Source organism: Pholcus phalangioides, unplaced genomic scaffold (assembly GCF_987345545.1).
Source record: "Pholcus phalangioides strain wild (caught in Gottingen) unplaced genomic scaffold, Ppha-v1.0 ptg000010l_1, whole genome shotgun sequence".
Lineage (NCBI taxonomy): Eukaryota > Metazoa > Arthropoda > Arachnida > Araneae > Pholcidae > Pholcus > Pholcus phalangioides.
In genome coordinates, this window is record NW_028301603.1 from 10,817,143 (window position 1) to 10,840,405 (window position 23,263).

Below are 23,263 nucleotides of genomic sequence, written 5' to 3' on the forward strand. Positions count from 1 at the left end.
CTGAGTTCACCTCAGCATAAAATCCAGGAAATATACGTTTCTTTGATATATTGGGCTGAGAAAAAAGCCGTCTATCTCTTTGGCTTTGAGATGTTCATCTGCTATCGTTTGTGTTTCGAGTGTGGCCTAAAACAGCTTTTTCTACTTGCAATGTGGCCAGGTAGGCCACATTACCTGCATCATTTACTCTCTGTTACGATTAGAACTCTAATAAAATAAGGGAAAAAGCTGTTCCTTGTAGGCAACGGTCGCGAGGCAGCTCCCTTGAAACCATGCCGGTTGGGCGGCTGGACTTTGAGGGCTGGGCGACGGCTGGTCAGGTGTCAGGCAGTTGAATGTATTTTGTGTAATATACACTTAGTATACAGTCGCTTTCGTGGCCCGGGGGGATTTGGAGGGGGGCACACACACTCATACTTCCGACACAACTCAATCGGTAGTAAATTGCCTAGGGAGCACCGCAGCAGTTTGGCGTCAATTCCGATTAATGCCAATTCCAAAGCCAACCTATGAAATAGCTGGGTTGTATATATTTTTAACAGAATAGCACGTTCAAGTGCTTCGAGAGCCTAAATCGAGTTGAGAAACGTTCAAGTCCTGCGCCGTTCGAAATGAGACATACCGAAGACAGGAAAAAAATACAGTATTCAGAAATTCATTAACATAGGTTAACCGAAATCTTCGCTGGACAGGGCATTCTTAAAGATGACCCAGGACCCTCAAGGAAACTAAGGAACCGTCCGAAACTACCAAAGAATTAGACCACATTCCTGTCGTTTTGAAATTACCAAAGAATTCAATTCCGCAACTTGCTCTGTTTTATGAGTTTCATCGTTTTCTAGAGGGATCTGGGCCATTCCTCGGTTCTGGAAAGCATATTTCAAGGTCTGAACCTTGAAATGAATTTTCTGTGCATTTTTTCGGTCTTCGGTTTGTTCAACTGCACAGGGCTCAGTTCGATATGAAGGCTTTACATTCACGCACTAATTGATCCACACTTAGATTCGAATTTAGACCTACTCAAAAGAGGGTCTGTGCTTCAACTGCACGACTTACTCATCGATAAAGAGAAGGACGGAAGAGACCAAAAATTAACGTGGAAAAAAAATTGTGATTCGGTCCCGTAAAATACGGGACGCAGTGTTTCCAAAAATCACTCACTCCCACTGCCGCGTAAAGGATCGCATTAGGGTCACGATACCTGAACCATATTTGACGAACCATACAGCCGAAACAACACCATGGGCTCTCTGGCAAAGTTCTAGAGCCTCTGCCCAGTTGAAAATATCAATAAAAATATAAACCCCGTTAGGTTAGGGTCACGAAACCTGAACTATGTTTGATTAGGTTCACAATACCAGAATAATGTTTTATTATGGACACGATACCCAGGGTCATATTAACAGCACCATGGTCACCGGGCATAGTATAGTTCTGGGACCTCTACTCAGTTGGAAGAGTAGTTGCTTACCAATCCACATACAGTATTTAATTCACGATACCTGAACCATGTTTGATTACGGTCATAATACCTCTTCTGAGTAGGTCTAAAGCCACGTTTGAGTATGTTCAGAGTAAGTATAAAGCCATGTTTGATTATGGTCACAATACCTGAACCATGTTTGATTATGGCCACAATACCTGAACCATGTTTGATTATTGATTATGGTCACAATACCTGAACCATGTTTGATTATGATCACAATACCTGATCCACGTTTGATTATGGTCACAATACCTGAACCACATTTGATTAGGGTCACGATACTTGAACCATGTTTGATTATGGTCACAATACCTAAACCGTGTTTGATTATGGTCACGATACCTGAACCATGTTTGATTATGGTCACGATACCTGAACCATGTTTGATCATGGTCACGATATTTCAACCATGTTTGATTATAGGGTCAATTGTATCATCGTATTAGCAGAATATAATCATAGTGTTATCATCTTACGAGACCCCCAAGCTATACTCGGTGAGCCCATGTGTTTAGAAGGCACTCTGACGGTACCTAAATCATTTCTGATTAAGTCCACGATTCCTAAATCATGTTTTGATTAGGGTGATAATAATAAAATTCGGATCAAAGCTTTGAGATTTCTTGGGGGCTACGAGAGAAATAATAAATCAGGGTTATATCTCTGAATTCACGTTGGGACGTTAAGCTGGGACAGGAATGCCATTTCTTTTTCTTAATAAAGCCAAATTCTTTCTTTCGGTGTCCGAGATGCGTGTGAGGAGTTTTATTATTTGATCAGAACTGAGAGATTTAAAAAAAATTTACTGTTCAATTTACGCAGATTTTTAGTGTTCCCTCCGCCATCTTTAATTTAGACCCATGATGAGATTTCCTTGAACTTAGTCAATCGTGAGAAGAAACTTCACCGCAGCCCCGTTTTATAATATGTCCTTTCCCAGGAATTCCCAAGTCTCCCCATTTTTTTTAAGGCACCAACACACAAACGCACCCATCATCCTTCACATCTTACCACCAACCCTCTGTTGCTGTCAGAGCCTCTTTGCCCCAGAAAAATCGATAAATTCGCGGAACTAGCAGCAGTGGCAGTGGCGTTCTGGGTTCTTGGGAGTCCTGACGCCCCCTTCCCCCCGTCTTTTGCCCTAACTCGCGTGTGTGTGTGTGCGTTGTGTTGGTTTGGCGACTTGCGAAAGAGGTAAAGTTGGGCTCTCTCTCTCCTTCGTTTTCGACGTCGTCCATGTTTCTGGAGGCCAACGCTCATGCGCAATCAGTAGTTGGGCATTCCTCCTGCCTCGAAAATTTCCTGGAAATCGCCCCGGAGTGTAACACGTTATCCCCCGCCCCCTTTTCCTAGCTGATAACATATGTGTTGTATCAGTATTAAAACGAAGAGTGGAACCCCTTCAATTTGGGCATTGGTTCTTAACCAGGGGTTCGCGGACCCACTTGGGAGAGGTTTCTGGGGCACCATGAGCATAGAGGAGAAAACAATTATCATTGTTTTTACGTTGTTATGAGCTGAATATTATTCTGTAAAAGGGTCCGTGGCCTTCATTTCATTAGCGCGGGGGGGGGGGGTCCCCGGCCTTCATTTTATTGGCACAGCCGGTAGAGCACAAAAGGTTTAGAATACATTATTTAGGGATTTTGGAATTGAAAGCATGTTTATATGGCATGTTCACATGATAACGTTTTTGAACAGCTTCAAATCCTGGTTGAATCGCCACGATAACTTAGGGGTCATTCAAGTATTACGTCAGCATCGGGGGGGGGGGTAAGCTGCTGACGAAATTTTGCTGGCAGGGGGGCGGGGGTCAGAGTTTTGCTGACAAGGAGGGAGGGAGGGAGGGAGTCAAAAATGGCTAAAAATGTGCGTACGATACTAAATACTTGAATGGCCCCTTACTACTTCAACAACACACCAACTCCGACCACATCGCCATACGGCAATTTCTAACCAGTCGCGTTGATGATGACGTGCTGGTCAGGATCACGAGATTTGGCTAGTCCCGGGAGAGTTGGGAGTTCCAGGGAAAACCTTGATGTTTATATTAAAGTTCCAGTGGAACCCACGATGTTTATGCCCATGTTCCGGGGGGGAACTCTTGATGTTTACATCCATGTTCTCCGGAGAGGGGTACTCTTGAAGTCATATACGAAACCTTTGATGTTTATTTCCAAGTTCCACGCAGGACCGGAACTAAAGGGGGCTGGAGGTGGAAACTACCTCTGGAGGAAACTTGGGGGGCGAGACGGTGAATTTTTATCACATGCCCTAATGAACTCTTTAAATTCATACTCATGTTGTTTGTTGTAAGCTTTGATTTTAATATTCATATACCGGGGGGGGGGGGGGGCTTTCTTGGAGTTACATACACGCTCTAAGAAACCTTTGACGTTTATACGTTCCAATGTTCCAGGGCAGTGTTGGAACTAAATAGGGCAAATGAGGCAACTGCCTCGAGCGGAATCTCAAGATGGCGGCGAATATTAAGGTAGAACAAAAATGCTGATATAAACTTATCGAATTTATAAAGGAGAAAAAGTCACGTTTGACCCCCCGCCCCCAGCCCGGAAAAATAAACCCTAGCTACATCCCTCTCCAGTGAGAACAAAAACATGAACTACATTTGAAGCTCAAGGTGACCTTTGCGATAATATTCATGTTTATAACATGTTATTTCTCTCTCCCAAGAGAGAACCCTTCAGATAAAACACGACTACTGAACCACACATCCACCTCGTCCATATTCCTCTGCGGAACTTCCAAAGAATTGGTGCATGCTGGAATGTGTCTCCATGCGTTGTGAACCTGACGTGAAGTTTGTTTTTGTGTAATGATTGTTATGTGTGCTGCCATCTGCCCCACCAATATTTCTCACTATTACTGTAGTATAATGAAGAGAGAATAAAAAACCTATAGTTTTCGCTTGTTTATGCTGTACGCAATAAGTATTACTACCTTGAAGGGAAGAGGAAAAACACCGTCTCTCTCCCATTCCGTTATCAGACTTTGAACAAAAGTTCACCCCCCCCCCCACTGGAAGTTGATTGAAGGGGGACATGTTACCAGGAGAAGTATACTTACGTATTTGGGCGCTGGGGTGCCGTGTTTAGAGAGTTTTAAGAACCCAAGATATCTAAGGATTGCTGCTGTAAGGGTTAAAAAGAAGTGTACAATTTTGGATGAAACGAAAAAGGGTCTCAACAATACAAAAACGAATATAGGTCTCTGTATGTACAGTGTATACAAAATGCGTCATACCTGGCGGATTTTCCTGGAAGGCGGATACCTGGAGATTGAAAGCGTCCATCCGTGGAGAAGTTGGGCTTACTCTGGTATGACCTGAGGACGTCTGCTGTGCTCGTAACTCAAGGGGAAGAAAAAATACCCCTCTCTCTCTCTCTCTCTCTCTCCCCCCCCCTCCGCCCTTCTAGTTATCAGACTTTGAACAAAAGCTGACTCCGCCCGTTGGCGTTTGATTGTCAAGACAAGGGTGGGAAAGACAAACATGATATCTGGGCTCGGGATTGCCGAAATGAGAGGGTTTTAAGAAGACGAGATATCTCGGGATTGCCGCTGTAAGGGTTAAGAAAAATTTATTAGTAGGCTATGGGGTTAATTGAGAGGGATATACACGGATGGATTGTCTTCAACGTGTTAATCTCGTCCAAAGCACTGAACTGATGGCAAATAGTACTCTTCGCGGTCCATCCCATCGCGATTCCATTGACAATCTTGAAGACTCCGACAGAATCTATTCCGCTTTTCCCCACCGCATAGACTCTGAGGCAGTGTTTCTCAATCTTGCTGAAAACAAGGACCAGTGGAATGCCTGAAACAATTCGGACGGAATACTTGTGTCCCGTATTTACGGGACATTCCTATAATTTTCGTCGTTCCGATGGTTTTTATGCATTTGTCCCGTTCTTCCGACGATACTTATTTGAATCTGTATTATTCACCAAAGTCGCGAAAATACAAAGCGTTTCCATAATATAAATTATGTTATGATAATTATGGCGCAAAAATTGTATTGATTTTCACATTTATGAGATCCCATATCTTTGTGTTTCGTTTTATTTGTCAAGTTTAACGCTTTGCCCTCAATTATTTTTGGAATCGTAATTACGATTGGTGATTGCGCCTGCCCCTGGCAATGTTTTTGATGGCAATTGGCGATGTCCCGTATTTTACGGGGATTATTATTCAGGATCCCACTTTACCGAATTTCATTATCTCAGTGAAATGTGGTCATCAAGTCATTCGAATATATTTTTTTCGTGGAATAAGTTTTTGTTTACTTCGATTTGTAGACAGCCCTTCATTTCCACACCCTTCGGCAATTTCAGCAGCAATTAGAAAATTGCATTTAAAGCAATAAATTGCAATTTTTGACAAATTTCAGTGATATCCCGTATTTAGAATACATGGTGACACCCCATCAATTACAAGTCTGCTTGCGGACCATAGGTTGAGAAACGGTGTCCTAAAGCATTCATGCAGCTGTGACATGCTGAATCCGTGGATCGAGGGCTACATAAATGTGGTCCTCGAAGTCATCTGATGGGGGGCCCGCGACAAATAGCAAAATCACTCGTGTGGCCCGCGAAAGATCATCAGATCGTTTAAGTGGCCCGTGGCACATTTCAAAATTACTAGAGTGGTTCGCTGCACATTTTCCGAACACTTAAGGTACCAACGGCGCGCATATCCACATCAGTTGAGTGACCTCAAGCACATGAATTACACGTGTGGCCCGCGAAAGATCATCAGATCGTTTAAGTGGCCCGTGGCACATTTCAAAATTACTAGAGTGGTTCGCTGCACATTTTCCGAACACTTAAGGTACCAACGGCGCGCATATCCACATCAGTTGAGTGACCTCAAGCACATTTCCAAATCACTTTAGGTACCCGCGGCACAACTCCAGTTCAATTTAGCGGCTCATGATACCATTTGCAGATTACTTAAGTGGCTGGCGGTGCATTTCAAGGTCACTCAAGTAGCTCAAGGCACACTTCCAGATTACTGAAGGGCTTGCAGCACGCTTACAGATTATTTAAGTGGTCTTCGAGACACATTTACTGTGCACTGAAGCGGCTCGAGGAAATTCTATAGACAACGTCTAGTGGCTCTTGGCACATTTATATTTACGGATCATTTGAGTGATGCGTGGTGCAGTCACAGAGCACTTAGCAGCCCGAACACATTTCCAGATCAGTTGAATCCGCGAAACATTTAGAGGTCAATAAAGAGTGGCTCTGTAAGGAACTGATCAATAGGGGGAATTGTTGGTTGTCAGCTGCTCGCAGAGCAGTTTTACATCATTTATGGGGCCCGCAGCACATTCCTAGATCACTTAACTGATCCGCGGCGTATTTACAGATCACCTAAGGCCTGCGGCACAGTCCCAGAGCATTTAAGCGGTCCGCGGTGCAGTTCCACTTGAATTACCGGCGGTGCATTCCCAGGTCACCCAAGTGGCCCGCAGCATATTTCCAGACGAATTGAGTGGCCTGTGCGGCGCGTTTACAACCCAACGAAGTGGCCCGCACGCTTCTCAAGGTTGAGTAACCTTCGCTTAGAGTGTAAACTATGGAGACACGATATATAAGCCTTGGACTCTACATTCTCAAGTGTCCTTAGGAGTCATTCAAGTATTACGTCAGCATCGGGGGGGGGGGGGGGGGGGGTTCGGATTTGCTGACTTTTCATAACGGGGGGGAAGGGGGTTTGAAGGTTGCTTACGTCATCAACCACCCCTTTTTGAAGATATGAAATATTCTAAGCTGCTGACAAAATTTTGCTGACAGGGGGAGAGGGAGGCTGTCAAAAATGGCTGAAAATCTGGTTACGTAATACTTGAATGGCCCCTAATGGCTGTCCTCTGCACTCCCCTTCAACCAAGCCCATTTAGTGGGTTGAGGCCTAGGGAGGGAGCATCAGAGATGCTTTAGATCTGTGGATGCTCGTCTTGAGCTTTTTGGTGAAAATTTTGATTTATGAAGTAATTTCGGGTACTCAGACACATGCGGCGCAGTTTCCGATGCCACAAGTCTTAGGATATTCCAAGGGGACCAAAAATGAAGTGGTATCTTCGTATGAGTAAGATTATGGTCCTATACATGGGAAAGTATAGAAACCAAGAAAAATCGATCTTAATATAAAACGAATGTACTCTTCACAAATTAACTTGGAAACTAATCTAACAAGTGGAAAGGGACCCGTTTCTGGATGTGGGTGGGACGGGGACGCTTGTTTTATAAGACAGCTGGACCACAGGAATAACGCATGGCCTACAGAGGATCCATGGGTGAAAGAATGGTTAGACACACTAAAAACACAAACTTTCATCACTGCTGTTACCGAGAACAGGCCTCCTCACGATGCTCGTGACGTCACTGAAGGCGGCCATTTCACCTATCGACATTGGATATAGCAGGCCGACGCATGTCTTTACCCCTCTTTTTGCAGTACATTCAATGGCAATAGGAGATATTTCCTTCTTCGTTGACGTCACAACCTTCGTGCGGAGGCCTTGTTCTATAAGGGGGGCCATTCAAGTATTACGTAAGCAGATTTTCAGCCATTTTTGACCCCCCCCCCCGTCAGCAAAATTTCGTCAGCAGCTTAGAATATTAGAATATTTCATATCTTCAAAAAGGGGTGGTTGATGACGTAAGCAACATTCAAACCCCCCTCCCTCCCCCTTGTCATCAAAGGTCAGCAAATCCGAAACCCCCCCCCCCCTTATGCTGACATAATACTTGAATGACCCCTAAGATGGTGTTGGAATAGTCCGACAAAGAACCCCCCCCCCCCTTTCTCAGAACAGCGAACATGCATGCATCAATATCGGGAGCTCACAGTGACGCACGCTTTGAAAATCACTACACCGGTCTTTCTATAGACGCGGCCTAACGAGATTTGCAAGACATATGGTTATTCCTTGGGAGGACACTAAGCCACAAATGCGGACTGTGACCCATCCACACACACTGCGGACATTTTTATTAATTTTGTGTTTGTTCTTCCATCGAGAATTCACTAATATTTATGCATTAGTTAAAATACATACGAAATAATTACTTTTAAACAATCCAGTCACTAAAATGCTTATTTGTTAACAATGATAATCACTCGATCGATCACTTATCGTTTCTATACTGAGCTAGTAATAAAATTTTCATCTGATCTTGTCAGCCCTGCCCTTGTGTGGGGACGGACGATGACAAGGGTTCTATGGACATTTCTGATGGATTCTGAAAGTGGTCTCACTTTTCAGGGCCGTCTTAAGAGCATCATGGGCCCCCCCGGGCTAAATGACCATTGATCATTTTTGCCGCACCACGGTCATTTTCTGCACACGAGGGCTAATTAGACCGGGACCTACAATTTATTGCCGATTCCGAACGGCAGGCTTTTTTTTTAGGTTGGTGCTCGATAGGGGACTCCCTGCGGTAGCAATTTGTTCTGCGGTCATGTCGCCGTTATTGTTGTGTCCCTGTGTCAGGAAAGTCTTCTGACAAGGACGAACCGTGTATCGAACTCTCGACACCTCTAAACATCCTTTAGCACTGTAGGCGAGTATCCTATCGACCTGGGCTACCGCGCCCCCCGGGCCAAATAATTTTTCTCGCGCCCTACGTTGTGAATTCTCGGCAATTCCAACCACGTATCATTTTTGTGAGGCCCCCGGGCCTTGCCCGGGTGGGCCCATGCGTTAAAACGGCAACTGTCACTTCTCTCTACCGTCTTTCACTTAAAAACTTCATCGCATCCAAATTTTTTTTTTATATCTCTCTGACTCCCCTCTAAGTATCCGACATGGCTCCCCTTCCACCGAAATCTCACCATTGCCCCCCCCCCTCCACGGTTTCCCAAGAAGCGCAAAGTGGGGCTCTATGGTCTCAGATTGAGAGATTACGTTTTTTATTGTCGGGATTTCGTAGAACAATTATTATTTCGATGGGTCCATTAAGGCCCCTCTGACCCTCCCCAGCAAGACTCAACCCAATCGGGTAAAGGGATTGTATCCCTCAAGGGACAGAGTCCAGGTCTTGTCTGGTTCTTCAGAGGTCCATGAAGGCCGAGAAACGCTGAGTTCAGGGTTTGAACCTTCGTAAAATCTGATCATCAGCTGGTTCGTAAAACCAACAATTATCTAAAAATATTGGAATTTATATTTCTCGGTATGTTTTCGTACGAAGACATCAAAATACCGTATTCCCCCCGCATCATCCCGCATGCCGGGAAACAGCGAGGGTGACAACATGCCCGGGGGGAATAACCGTATTTTCTGACATGCCGGACAATTCGAGTTACAGATCCCAGAACATTCTTAAAAATAATTTATTATGAAAATCCATTGAATTGGATAAATGCATACCGCGATCCTTATTAAACCTCGCTTTTCCCGGCACGCCAGGAACGGTCCAGACCCCCCCCCCCCCCCCAGTATTCAAAAAAAAGCAGACGTCCCTCGAGTTTTATGGCATGCCAGGCTAATGCGGGGGGAAATACGGTATCCAGTCGCGAGTGTTTTCGCAGGAATGATTGTCTAAGAATATGCAAAATGGGTACAGCCCAGAAGAAATAATAGCCAAGTGGCCATCGTTATCATATAATCACTCATTAATAATTCCTTAATTAATAAATATCAAAAATTAGAAACAAAGATAGTTTGAGGTGACGCCATCTATTGATCCAACAAAGCCTAATATTTTTGGAATAGAAATCCGGCATTTTTTCAACAGAAAAATCAATAGTTTTCAATTTTTCGTGTTTCTAACGTAAGTAAATTCTAAATTTCTCAAGTTCTCAAATTTGAAACGATTTCAAAACTATCCGTTAATAAAAATTGAAGGAATATATTTTGATATAAAAGAAAATATTTAAATACATAGTAAAGAGTTTACTGTATCTATGTGCTAGTGTTCGCGTGGGACCCATTGATGTCTCATAATTTATGTTCACAGCTATAACTTATATCCGAGTTACGCACGGTTCGAGGATCGGCCGGTCGAAGCCTCAAGTGTTCTAACATTTCGGACCTTTGCCTGAAGTGGGAGAACGGGAATTTCGCGAAATGGCTAGATTCCAGACCACGGCCCCATCTCGTTGGGCTATTTAAAATTTGTGTGATAAACGATTTAAATTTTATATATATAATTTCGTACAGTTTACTCCAGTTTTGTAACATTGGGCGTTAATTTTACAGTGGTGGATTTTGTTTTTGAACAGTTCGAGAATCGGCCGGTTGAAGCGCGAAGTGTTCTAACATTTCGTGCAATGCGGATTTTGTCCAAGGGGCTCATTCAAGTATCGCGTCAGTATCGATGGGATGGGGTTTCCGATTTGGTGACTTTTGATGACAGGGGGGTTCAGATGATGCTTACGTCATCAACCACCCTTTATAAAAATATGAAATATTCTTAATGGCGTCTTACTCGGTGCGCCAAAAAAACGAGAAAAACCTTTCGCGAGTTTGTGGGTACCTGAACTAACAATTCCCTCTATTGATAAGTCGCTTACAGAGCCACTTTAGTGACCTCTAAATGTTTCGCGGATTCAAGTGACCTGGAAATGTGTTCGGGCCGCTTAAGCGCTCCGTGACTGCGCCACGCATCACTCAAATGATTCGTAAACATGCCAGGAATCACTTAAGTAATCTGGGAATGCGCCGCCGGTATCTTGAGTGATGTAGAACTGCGCTGGGGGCTGCTTAAGTGCTGTATGTCACTCAAGGGATCTCTAAATGTGCTGCGGATCGCTTAAGTATTCCGGAACTGTGTCACGGGTCACACTTAAGTGATCTGTGAATGTGCCGCTTAGTTCACTTTCAGAAGATTAGGTTTGGTGGGGGCGGGTGACATTAGATAACCCCCCCCCCTCCCGCGGGCCACATTTGGTCCGTGGGCCATGGGTTTAGCATATACTGCCTAAAGGGCGGGTCGCAATGAATTTCAAATAGCAATGAAATTGATTATAATAACATATAAAGGTATTTTCTTTCGGAATTTAATACTTGAACGGCCCCTAATGCACAGAAGAGGAAACGGAAATTTTTTACGAACTCGCCAAGGCATTGGTTACCTCGTAGGTGTACTTACATCTGTGTGATACACGACATCACTCCAATATAATTTCATTAAAAATTTATCCCATTCTTCCATACTGAGCGTTATGAAAAACACATACAGTGGAACCCCGATATAACGATACTTTTGAGGACCATGAAAAAAATATCGTTGTAAAGAGATTATCGCGTTATACCGAGAGGCAGCAGTTTAGCGTCAGAGTATAGACTTTTCCAAACAAGACTTGGAAAAATATCGTTGTAGAGAGAGAGAGATTTATCATTTTTATATCGGGTATCGTTGTAACGAGGTTGCGCTGTATTCATATTTTAAGCCAAAGAATTAGCTCATAGAAATTGTTTATCTAAAATTGCAGTGCATTCCTTACTAAATTGAAAAGTTAGTTAGGCCGACCTATCTAATAAAAACATAATTATTAATTCTAAGAAAAATAATTTCTTCTATTCTAAACTAATTTCCATCAGCCATGAGATATTGGAGGTTTGCAAATTTTCGTGTAATTCGGATTTTGTTTAAGGCCGGGATTACACTGTAAAAGTTTGATAAAATCCCTTTTATAAAACTTTAAAAATTCAACCAATAAGGTTATTGGTTACGCTCTAGAAAATGCAACGGATAGTCTTAAAAATGCTTGCGTTTTTCAAGTTTTATAAATGAACTTTCATGAAACTCTAAAAATACAACCAATAAGGTGATCGACCGCATTTGCTAGAATGTTACCAATGCATTTTTCAACTTTTATAAAAGTTTGATAAAAGTCATTTCATAAAACTTTAATAATTCAACCAATAAGGTTATTGGTTACGCTCTGGAAAATGCAACGGATAGCCTTAAAAATGCTTGCTTTTTTCAAGTTTTATAAATGAACTTTTATGAAACTCTAAAAATACAACCAATAAGGTGATCGACCGCATTTGCTAGAATGTTACCAATGCTCTTAGTAATTGAATTTTTCAACTTTTATAAAAGTTTGATAAAAGTCATTTTATAAAACTTTAAAAATTCAACCAATAAGATTATCGGTTGCATTTGCTGGAATATAACCTATGAGCTTCATTGGATGGATTTTTTTAAGGTTTATAAAAGGGATTTTATCAAACTTTTATAGTGTAATACAGGCCCAAGGCTGGCATTACACTATAAAAGTTTGTTAAAAGCTCGTTTATAAAACTTGAAAAATTCAATCAATAGGCGGATCAGTTAAGTTCGCTCGAATGTAACGGATGTGCTTATTGGTTAGATTTTTTTAAGTTTTATAAAAGAATTATTATCAAAATTTTATAGTGTAATACCGGCCCTACGCATTATAGAAATAGGAAACGGAAATTTTACGAACTGGCCAGATTCACAGAGAATGTCGGTTATTATATACTTTATCTCACTTCAGACCAGACCAGACCAGAATTAAAGTTTTTCCCCCATTCCCAGCTCCGTAAGGGCTGACTGTGGGATTGCAAACGGGCCATGAAGGGTCTATGGAGATTGAAAGAATTTTGTAGTGTTAGTTTGTGTGTGTGTGTGTTTAGTATAAGAAAGAAGAAAAACAAGCATGACAAAAATTGGGAGGAATGGTCCTGGTCGGTCGCTGCTAAAAAATTTAAGCCCAGGGGTGACTGGTTTTTTCGGTTCATGTCTCTCGCGAGAGCTCTCGGGGCTAGAATTTTCATGCACTGAAAATGGTACGTCATTGCCGATTGGTAAAAAAATCCTGAAATTCAGGTTTTTCAACCAATCAGCTATGGGGGGGGGATATTGGAATTTTAGAGCATAAAAATAGTATCCCTTCGATGACACTGGTAGGTGGGTGTAAATAGATTAATCACCTGGAAAAATTGGTAAATGGAGGATGGGGGGATTTTTCAGCGTTTGTGGGAAATTTTAAGATTTTTATCAAATAAAAAGAATTATTTAAATTTTTAATTTTGTGCAATGCTTTTCTAAAGCTACAGTACTTGGCTAGGTATTTTTACCTTTAGATGGCAGCACATTGATTCCGAATTTGCGGGCAAAAACTTACTCAAAAGAGAAATTTTTGAAGTAAATTGCGGCTCGATGAGATTTTAGTTAATAAAACGAATAACTTTTGCTCATACAAATAAGTAATAATGGTTCAAGATATTTTTACTTCATTAACATATTTCATTATCATATAGTACTTACGTTACATGAGATAGGAATGAAAAATTTTCTAGGATATATTTACAGTTTTTTAAGGGTATAAATGCATTTTTTATAGAGCATTTTTCAGAAGTTTTCAGAGCATAAAAATGCTATCCCTAGTTATTATATTAACACCGAATTCACAGAGAATCGGAAATAAAATTCAAGGTAAAAATTATACAACTGTGCTTAGGAAGAATTTACGTGTTTATAAATTTAACATTAAAATCAAAGCAAACTTTCTATTTCACCCTTTATAATTAGCAATTTCAGCTAATGAAGGTGTCCGACTACGTTGAAAACGTCATCTTGGAAGGAAATATGGATTTTCATTTTCTTATTTTTTATAAAAGCCCTATTTGTTGTGATTCCAAAACGGGCCTTGTTTTGTTTATATGATGATTAGAATCAAAGTAACGTTCACTTTAGTGTTGCGTTTTTACATACAAGTAATACGCGAATAAAGACTTTAAACGTGTTTTACGAAGACTGATATTTTTGACATTTTACTTGACTTTGTGACATGATTTGTAAAAATTTATGCATTGCATCCTTACGAAATTTTAATGTGATATTTTGCTATATATTGTTGAGGTTATGAACCAAAATCTAAGGTCTATCACGTATATTTTTTGAATTACAGTGTTTTATAGACAAAATGTAGGAGGAAATTTCAAAAAATTCACACGTACTTAAACATATTTTAGTTTAACTTATGAACATATCATGCAATCCCTTAAATTTTGATTCATAACCTGCAACATTACTAGCTAAATGCACTGTGAAAATCACAAAGCATTTCATAAATAAAATTTTTTGCAATCGTGTTTCGAATATCACATGAATTTTGCCTAAAATTTCACATAAAAACGCCTTTTTCATAGAAAATATAATAGACAGACAAAAATTTGTCACTGTTTCGACCATTTCGAGACACTTTCTATCAAAAAATGTATTTAAAGTTCACTCCAGAACCATTTTAAAGAAAAGTGACAAGAAAGGTAGTCGGATATCGTAGTTAGTATCGGTAGTAGTTAGTATCCGACTAACTAATTACTAATAACTAATTAAAAAAGTTTAATAACTAATTAAAAAATAAACCATTATTAATTAAATTACTGTATTGATGTATAGGTTCAATTAAATGTTAACAGCACAAATTTTTAAAAATTCAATTTTTACCAATTTACAAATTTATTAAATTTACCAATTTACATCCGTTTTTGCAAAAAAAAAAAACCAATACTTTTTATGGGTGTGAACCGTAAAGGGTTAAAAATCAACGTTATTATTAAACTATGTAATTAATAAATATCAACAATTTGGAATAAATACATATATATATTGGGTGGCGCCATCTAATGATCAGGGAAAATTTCTGATCAAATAAACATTGCAATTGATCAACATTGCAACATCAAAATTGAATCCTTCCTCCTCGTCGGAATAATTACGCAGCTTCGATTGTTAATGTTCTCAACTGCAAACAAATTTTACGTTTTATAAATTCAGGTTCAAAACAGATGTCAAATTTGTAAACTAATGAGAAGTAAAAGAATATGATAATGCAGTTATAATTTCGAGTTGTATAATCAACCAAGCTAACCACTAAAATGTAATTGTTTGCGTGGGAACTCTTAATGTCTCACAATTTATTTTCACAGTTATGACTATTGTCTGAAGTTTGCATGGTTCGAGTATCGGCCGGTCGAAGCCCGAAGTCATCTAAAATTTGGTGCAATTCGGATTTTATTTAATGTATAGATATGGTTAAGGAAATTTCACGAAATTAATCACTATTAATCATATTTATTTACATTTGTGTGTGTGATATGCTATATATTCAATTTAGTTTCGGTAAATTTACTTCAATTTTTTTAATACTCATAAATTTAAGTTTCAAAGCAATTCATTGACTCATGTAGAAATTATTTTCATTTATAATTATAATGTATTTCTTATTGAATCGAGAATTAAATTTGTCTTTTACGATGTTTCTAATCCAATAGAGCAGAGATCTGCAATCTTTCTCTCCAGTCGCGAGCACTGCTTGTACCCTTCAATCAAAGAAGAGCACCCTTACGGCAAGTTTAACATACGAATGCATGAAATGACGACGATTTCAGTCCCTGAATGCAATTCCTCTCTAAAAGGTAGCGGTTCTCAACCTTTTCTGACTCGAGGAGCCCTTTTCAGTGTATACATTTACATGGCGGAACCCTTTAGGTCCCTTTTTTTTTTAAAATCAAATTTATTGATTTATTTTATTTGCACGCGGAGCACTGGTTGAGAAACGCTGTTCTAAAGGTGTTTAATTGGAACGTTGATCAAGAGTGCTCGCGAGAACGAAATTGGGCATGAGCATCGAGCACTATACAAGTTTTGATTCTAATAAATTCGGTGCTATTAGTATATTTAAAAAAATAATAATTAATAATTCTAAAAAATCTGTTGAACATCGCTGAAGAATTTTGAAAAATATAATATCCCTGAAATTTCATATTCAGGCTTTCCACTATTCATATAACCATTGGAAAAAATAAATCTCTGATCAAATGAATTTTCTAGGCTTTGTATTAAATTTTAATAAGTAATCACTTTGATATTAATGAAATGAAACTCTAATTAGCGATTGATCAATAAACAATAATTTTTGAAAATGTGTTGAATTTAAATTTTCAATTTATTAGCATTTTGCAGTGAGTTTTGTTTTTCCACAGTCATTAATTTTTCCCGGAGAATAGGCCGGTCGAAGTCCGGAGTGGTCTAACATTCAGTGCAATTCGGATTTTGTCTGATGTATAGATGGGGAAAGTAAATTTTCTGAACTGGCTAGATTTCAGACATTGGTCACGTCGTTGGGCTATTTACATTGGTGATATACGATTTATTTATTACAATTTCAGCAAATTTACTCCCTTTTTTTTAATATTCATAAATTGAAGTTTCAAGGCAATTAATTCACTCATAGAAATTTTTTTTATTTATAATTACAATGTATTTATTGCTAAAAATCGAGAATTTAATTCATCTTTTACAATGTTTTTGGTCCATTTTTGACTGGCGTTGCATTTACGCAACGCTTTGTTTAAAAGTTTTTAATTAGTTTTTATTCAAATTTTTTGTATAAAATTGACATTTTTTGGAAATTAAAAGGTGCAATGAGTGCCATAATATATATTTTTTTAATTTTTTTACAAAGAAATTAAATTTTTTATGGCTTTTTAAAAATGAAATTTTTGACCCTGAACAGGAATAATTTTTTTTTTCTCAAATATTTTTCCGTCACATGATACATGTGGTTTCCCCATATAGCAATCACTAATTATTTTATTTAATTAAGTTAATTAGTTTATATTAATCAAGCAAAGGTGCTAGAAATCCAATAGACGCTGAAAATTAGGCGATCCAGCCATAGTTTTGGTTACAATAAATTCCGTTTTATTAATAGATTTAAAAAAAATAATTAATAATTCTAAAAAATCAGTTGAAAAGGGGGAAAAAATTAAATATGTTAGTTTTAAATTTCAACAATTTCTTCGGAAAATTTGCATACATTACGAAACGGAACAAAAAAATTAAATTCTCACCCCTGCAAATAAATAATGTTTTTCCACTCACCTGAGAGAGATCACCTTGACGGCTTATGGCTTCGTATACATTCTCGTCGCAACTCACCATGGTAGCCAGTCCGGAGGCCAACACCAAAGCCACCGCCCAAATCCTAAATATTTGTATCCCGGCCATCCTAGAAGAACTCGGTAATATTATTCCAGATCCGGTGGAGTATCCCATAGTTCTCTCTCTCTCTCTTTATAATATCTCGTTTCTATATCCTCTCCAGCGGCGTAGTATATCTCAATCAATGTATATCCTTCCTTGTGTCCATCGAATGGTGGTGGTGTCCCTCAAATAAGATCCATTTTTTCGAACTATTTCCACGCAGCACTTCCCGCCTTTGCTTACGCGCACTCACACGGCAATGTCAAGAAAACAACCTTAAGATGTGGGGGGAAAGATTCCGAAGAAAGAGAAGAGAGAGTGGATATAATCTCTCTCTCGGCTTAATCCATCTAGAAGCCACTGGTCAGTGATGGTCAGTCAAGTTAACCCAGCCTGTGGATAAACGCATTCCCATCCCGGTTAGTACAGAGAGGAGAGGAAAAACAATTTTTTATCCCTTTTGGAACGGATATATTGGTGCAAGATAGGAAGAGAAAATCGCCAAATTTTCCCCTCCCGTCGCCAAATTTCGCCAGGGGTTGACCGTCATCGATCTTACTTTCCACGAGAAAAGATGCTCGTTATACTTATATATATATATTTTTTAATGATCAAAACGGGGTGTGGTTTACGAAAATAACCGAAGAAAAATAAATTATCAATAAAAATTGTATCATGGTTATTTTTAGATCGTCGTTTTTCAGAACGTTCGATCACCACATATTGCATTTTTACAAGACGAGCGATTCTCAATAAGCAGTCCTAGGATAGTCGGGGATCCACGATGGAATTTCTAATTTGACAGAACTAATGGCTAATGAAATTGAGTAAAATTTCCTGCAATTTTTGTTATTTATTTTGCTTAGTTAACCTTCTATGCCCCCCCCCATAAAAAACACATTGAAATTTTTTTTAAACCAAAACGAATGTAAATGTTAGTATAACTGTTAGTATATTTTCAATTGAAACACTACATCAACACAGGAATTTAATTAATTAGAGGGGATTTTTTTTATTAGCTAAATCGGTTAATTAAGAATAAAATATACCGTATTTAACTTGATTTCAATGCTATCTACAAACAGATAAAATCTTGCTTAGCAAAGTTAAATGGTTTTTACCTTGAATTTTATTTCCAATTCTTTGGATTCGGTGAGATTTTATAAATCACTGAGAACACGTAAAATTTCAGAAAAATTATCTCGAAATATTTCACCAACAGGGAATCAACTCTTTTTAGGTTTTAAAAAAAATATTGTAATTAAATAGCAGTATTATGTGTATTGAAATGACACTAAAAGATGTACTTTCCAAAATTGCAATAAGTAAATAAATAAAAATGGAGAGGAAAGAAATTGTTATAATGAGTTTTTTTGACCGCGTATTTTTCATTTATATTCAAATATACACGGGGCCATAGATTACTAAAAATTTGAAGGAAAAGAGGAGAATTTCCTAAAATTTTGGTGATTCATCTTGCATAGCTAAATATACTCCAATTATTTCACGTATTTTTATACCTTACCGTAAATAATCTAAATATTTATGATTGTTTCTTTCTTTTTTTTTAATTTTTGTTCTCAGGACTGTGAGTTTTTTTTTTAAAAAAAACGGCGCGTTGTATTTAATTTTTGAATTTTTCAGCTTTTGCAGCGGAGGTGTGGTTACCGAAAACTATTTGAGTATTTGATCATATGTTGTTAACATGTAGTTCTCAGTAAGCAGTCCGAGAAAAGTCAGGGATCCCCATGATGGAAATTATAATTCACGAAGACTAATTTAAAACTGTAATTATCGATGAAACGGAGAAAGAGGTTTTAATATACTCCAATCGTTAAAAAAATAAATTTGGTTGAACTTTCTTAGGCCGCAAGACCATGTAGGAGGCTCTCTCTCTCTCTCTAGAAGATGCTCCCCCTCCCCCGTTGACAACCATTTCCGTACTTAACCATGACCACCTAGATAACCAAGGTTATATAGGAGGTCGTGACTTAACGTAGTAATCTTTTCTTCGCCCTTTTCTTCGTGGTTCGACTGTACATGTTCAGTTTTCTTCTGTTATATTGTTCAATGTTCTCACCTGTATCAATAATCATACATGTTCTATAATACACTGTAATATTTTCATGTACGAAAAAATAAATTGAAATTGAAATTATATTGAAAAATCAGTCCGTAGTACTGTATTTGCTGCGATCCATGTACGTGTGGAACGCCTTTTTTTGCAATGGCTTCCTATAGTGAAGGCAAATGTATGACGGATAAAAAAAAAAAAGGCCTTTCCTTCAGTTCTTTGAAAGTTTCTTTCAATTGACCAGATTCAAATTTCTTTTTCCAAGAGACTTTACCAAGGGATCAAGGGAAACGCGTATTGTGTACATCAGAAAAAAAATATCGTAATTTGTGATACATATTAGACAGTTTCGTTCTGACACCTCACAATGGCAGAATAACAAAAAAAATACAGGGTTTTAGCTAGAAGGAAAGAAAGTGAAGGTCCTGCTTTTTAGAATGGAATAAAAAAAAAAATGAAACAATCGACATTTTGCAACCAGTTTTGTGGAAAAGAAAAACAGAGTTGTCCCGTTTTGCGGATATCCGTTTTCATTCGTCCCGTTCGACCATACTGAATGTATGATCACTGTGCTTGCAAATGAGACATTTTTCGGATATAGTTATCATTCAGTTATTGTTATCAGAAGCCTCGGATCCCGACGCGATCACATAAAGCGGAGTGGACCGTAGTTTGAAATTTTGATAATATGTTGTTTTCCCATCACTATTTTCTCTTCAGAACAGCCTCAATTAGTAGTCTGACTAAAGTCAGGTAGAAAGAAAACGAATAAAAGACAAATTGAATACTATTTTTATAAATTTTCTGATCCTGAACATCTTTTCAAAATCTATATCACACTAAATTCAAAAGAAGTATAAATTACAATCATATAAATGAAAGAGCAATTTGAAAATTAGTGATAAGATCAATTTGAAAATTAGTGATAAGATCAATTTGAAAATTAGTGATAAGATCAATTTGAAAATTAGTGATAAGATCAATTTGAAAATTAGTGATAAGATCAATTTGAAAATTAGTGATAAGATCAATTTCATTGGTCCAAAAAAAATAAAAACTGTGCATAAATTCTAAAATAAATTCTAGGAAAAGATCGGAAAAAAAATCAGTGACAGTAAAACCTCTCATTCGCGGACACTGAAGGGTTTAAAGAAATTCATCTGCAAAACGGGGTAACCGTAAAAAGTGGGGATACTTATTGGAACGTTTCAAATAAAATTAAATTATTTTTTGGCCGTAAAACAAAGGTACCCGTTATAAGAAGAGTTTCACTCCACTAACATTCCTTGTTATGTTAGGTTAACTTATTAACTTCAACCTTGCTACTACATTAGGGGGGTCTCGCTACTCTTTCGACTTGAAAATATTTCATGGCTGAGGTAAAAGAACTTCACCAATAGCGGTTTCTCTACCAATGAAAATCTTATGTAAGCACCAGTAACAGAAAAGTCCAGAAATGAGCGGTTATAGTCATACACCCTGTATGTACAAGCATATTTTCAGTGATTTACTTTGGTGCAGCGGTCTCTACCGATCAAAAATTTGAACCATTATTTTTCTGTACCAAAAAGGAAATCCCTCTTTGCGAGAATAACTTTTCGCAAACCATACTCAGATACACCAATTCCTTCAATTTTTATGAATTTTTAAACTATTTAGGAATTTATAGGACACCACCCTGTAGTATATCAAGCAGAAACCCCGACAGATACACGGCATCGTAGATTGCTATAAGGTGCTAACTTCAATACTTCCATAAGGAAAAAGTAAAAATGCGCAATCATCACTTAGCAAATACAAAGCAATAAATTATAACGGAGAATATTGAAAATAGCACGAAACATGCATGTTTCAATCGAAAAAAAAAACGTGGCGATTTTAGACTAAGTTTATCAGCCAAATAAAACTAAGAACGAATCGATCAGTTCAATCGTATTGAATATTCTATTTTTAGCATTCGTCAAACTCTGAATGCAATCGATTCTAGAATCGCCTCAATGTTCTGAATGTTACCCTCATTCTGGGGGGTCCATTGATTTATCTTTCCTGCTTCATCAAGAGTGGAGAGGTATGTAATTTATATACTGGCGTTAGGCAGCTGGCAAAGCTAAAATATACCCTCATAGTACTGTTCAGTCATCGATCTATGTATATATATATATATTTAAAGGTTATTTTTCTCATACGTTTTCAGCCAACATCTGCCCTTGGCGGTTTTTTTTTTATTATTAACATTATTAACTGGTTCAATATTTACAAGGTTTCCCGGATTTCGGTTTTTTTTCTATGGTTTCCGTATACACAACGCTCGCGCGCGTGCGCTGTTGTTTTGCAATAATTTACGTTATATCCCAGCAAAATATTTGAAAGGTATCAGTTAACTATATATATATATATATACTATTATGTTACGAGCATATATGTACTGTCCGGCGTATTAAACCCCGGCTTTTTCTCAATGCCACGTGTAACACGTGAACGGCAAGTGGGTGTTGGCTTCATTTTCTCAGGGCGTTGGCAACAGTCATCCGATGACTCAGTTATTACTAAGTTTCCACGGTCGGATATATTTATGTTACATATATTTTGAGGTTCACCCCGCAATTATCATGCAATTGAAAGGCTTCACTGGAGCACTTATCTTCAGTTTGCCTATTCGGGGGAAAAAAAAGATTATTTTATCATAAATTAATAATCATAAATTAATTTTCTTTTAAATTAATTTTACTTTAATGCTACTTCAAGTCCATGCTGATTATGGGTGAGACATTAACAAAAGTGAGATCCGTTAAGAAATTTATTTTTTGAAATATAAATCCTTAAGTATTATTTCAATTTTTACATATTTTATTTATGATTGATTCGAGAAAAGAGTTCTGTAAGCTTTTCGAGTGTTTTTTGACGCAAGCATCTTTGAAATACGCAAATACGCATTCTCAGAAACAGATAATTTATTGCGAATTTCATTTTCATCCATTTCTTATCAACAGTTATTGCTAAAAAATTCTAATAAATAAATGAATAAAAACTAAAATAAATGAATAAAAAATTCTGATAAATAAATGAATAAAAAAGTCTAATAAATAAATGAATAAAATATTCTGATAAATAAATGAATAAAAAAGTCTAATAAATAAATGAATAAAATATTCTGATAAATAAATGAATAAAAAAGTCTAATAAATAAATGAATAAAATATTCTGATAAATAAATGAATAAAAAAGTCTAATAAATAAATGAATAAAATATTCTGATAAATAAATGAAATAGAATTAATAAAAAATTCTGATAAATAAATGAAATAAAATTAATAAAAAATTCTGATAAATAAATGAAATAAAATGAATAAATAAATGAAATAAAATTAATAAATAAATGAAATAAAATTAATAAATAAATGAAATAAAATTAATAAAAACTAAAATAAATGAAAATGAAACATGTAAATACCAAACAAACAGAATTATAAAATAATTACGAATATTAAATCAAATTTTACATCTCCCAATTAGAGTTCAAATTTACGAAAATCCCAAAAATTATCAAACATCAGGTATTGGTGAAATGGATAACTCTTGTTTGAAGCAGTGGAAAATAATAGATATAAGCAATAACGCGATACTGCAAAAACCACCATTTCGAAACAGTTCTGCATTTATTCCGGATTTATTAATTTCCAAAAAAATTTAAATAATTAGCATGGAATAGCACATAAA

The 23,263-nt window shown here is 37.5% G+C and overlaps 1 protein-coding gene across 1 annotated transcript in view; it reads right to left on the reverse strand.

The window, feature by feature from the left end:
• LOC149080909 (fasciclin-1-like) overlaps positions 1-17,934 on the reverse strand; it is a 71,697-nt gene extending 53,763 nt beyond the window's left edge. Inside the window, exon 1 of the mRNA XM_089237591.1 lies at positions 17,371-17,934. Within this exon, the coding sequence (XP_089093717.1) occupies positions 17,371-17,544 (174 nt within the window). The 5' untranslated portion in view covers positions 17,545-17,934. The remainder of the gene's footprint in view (positions 1-17,370) is intronic.
• Positions 17,935-23,263: the final 5,329 nt, after the last annotated feature.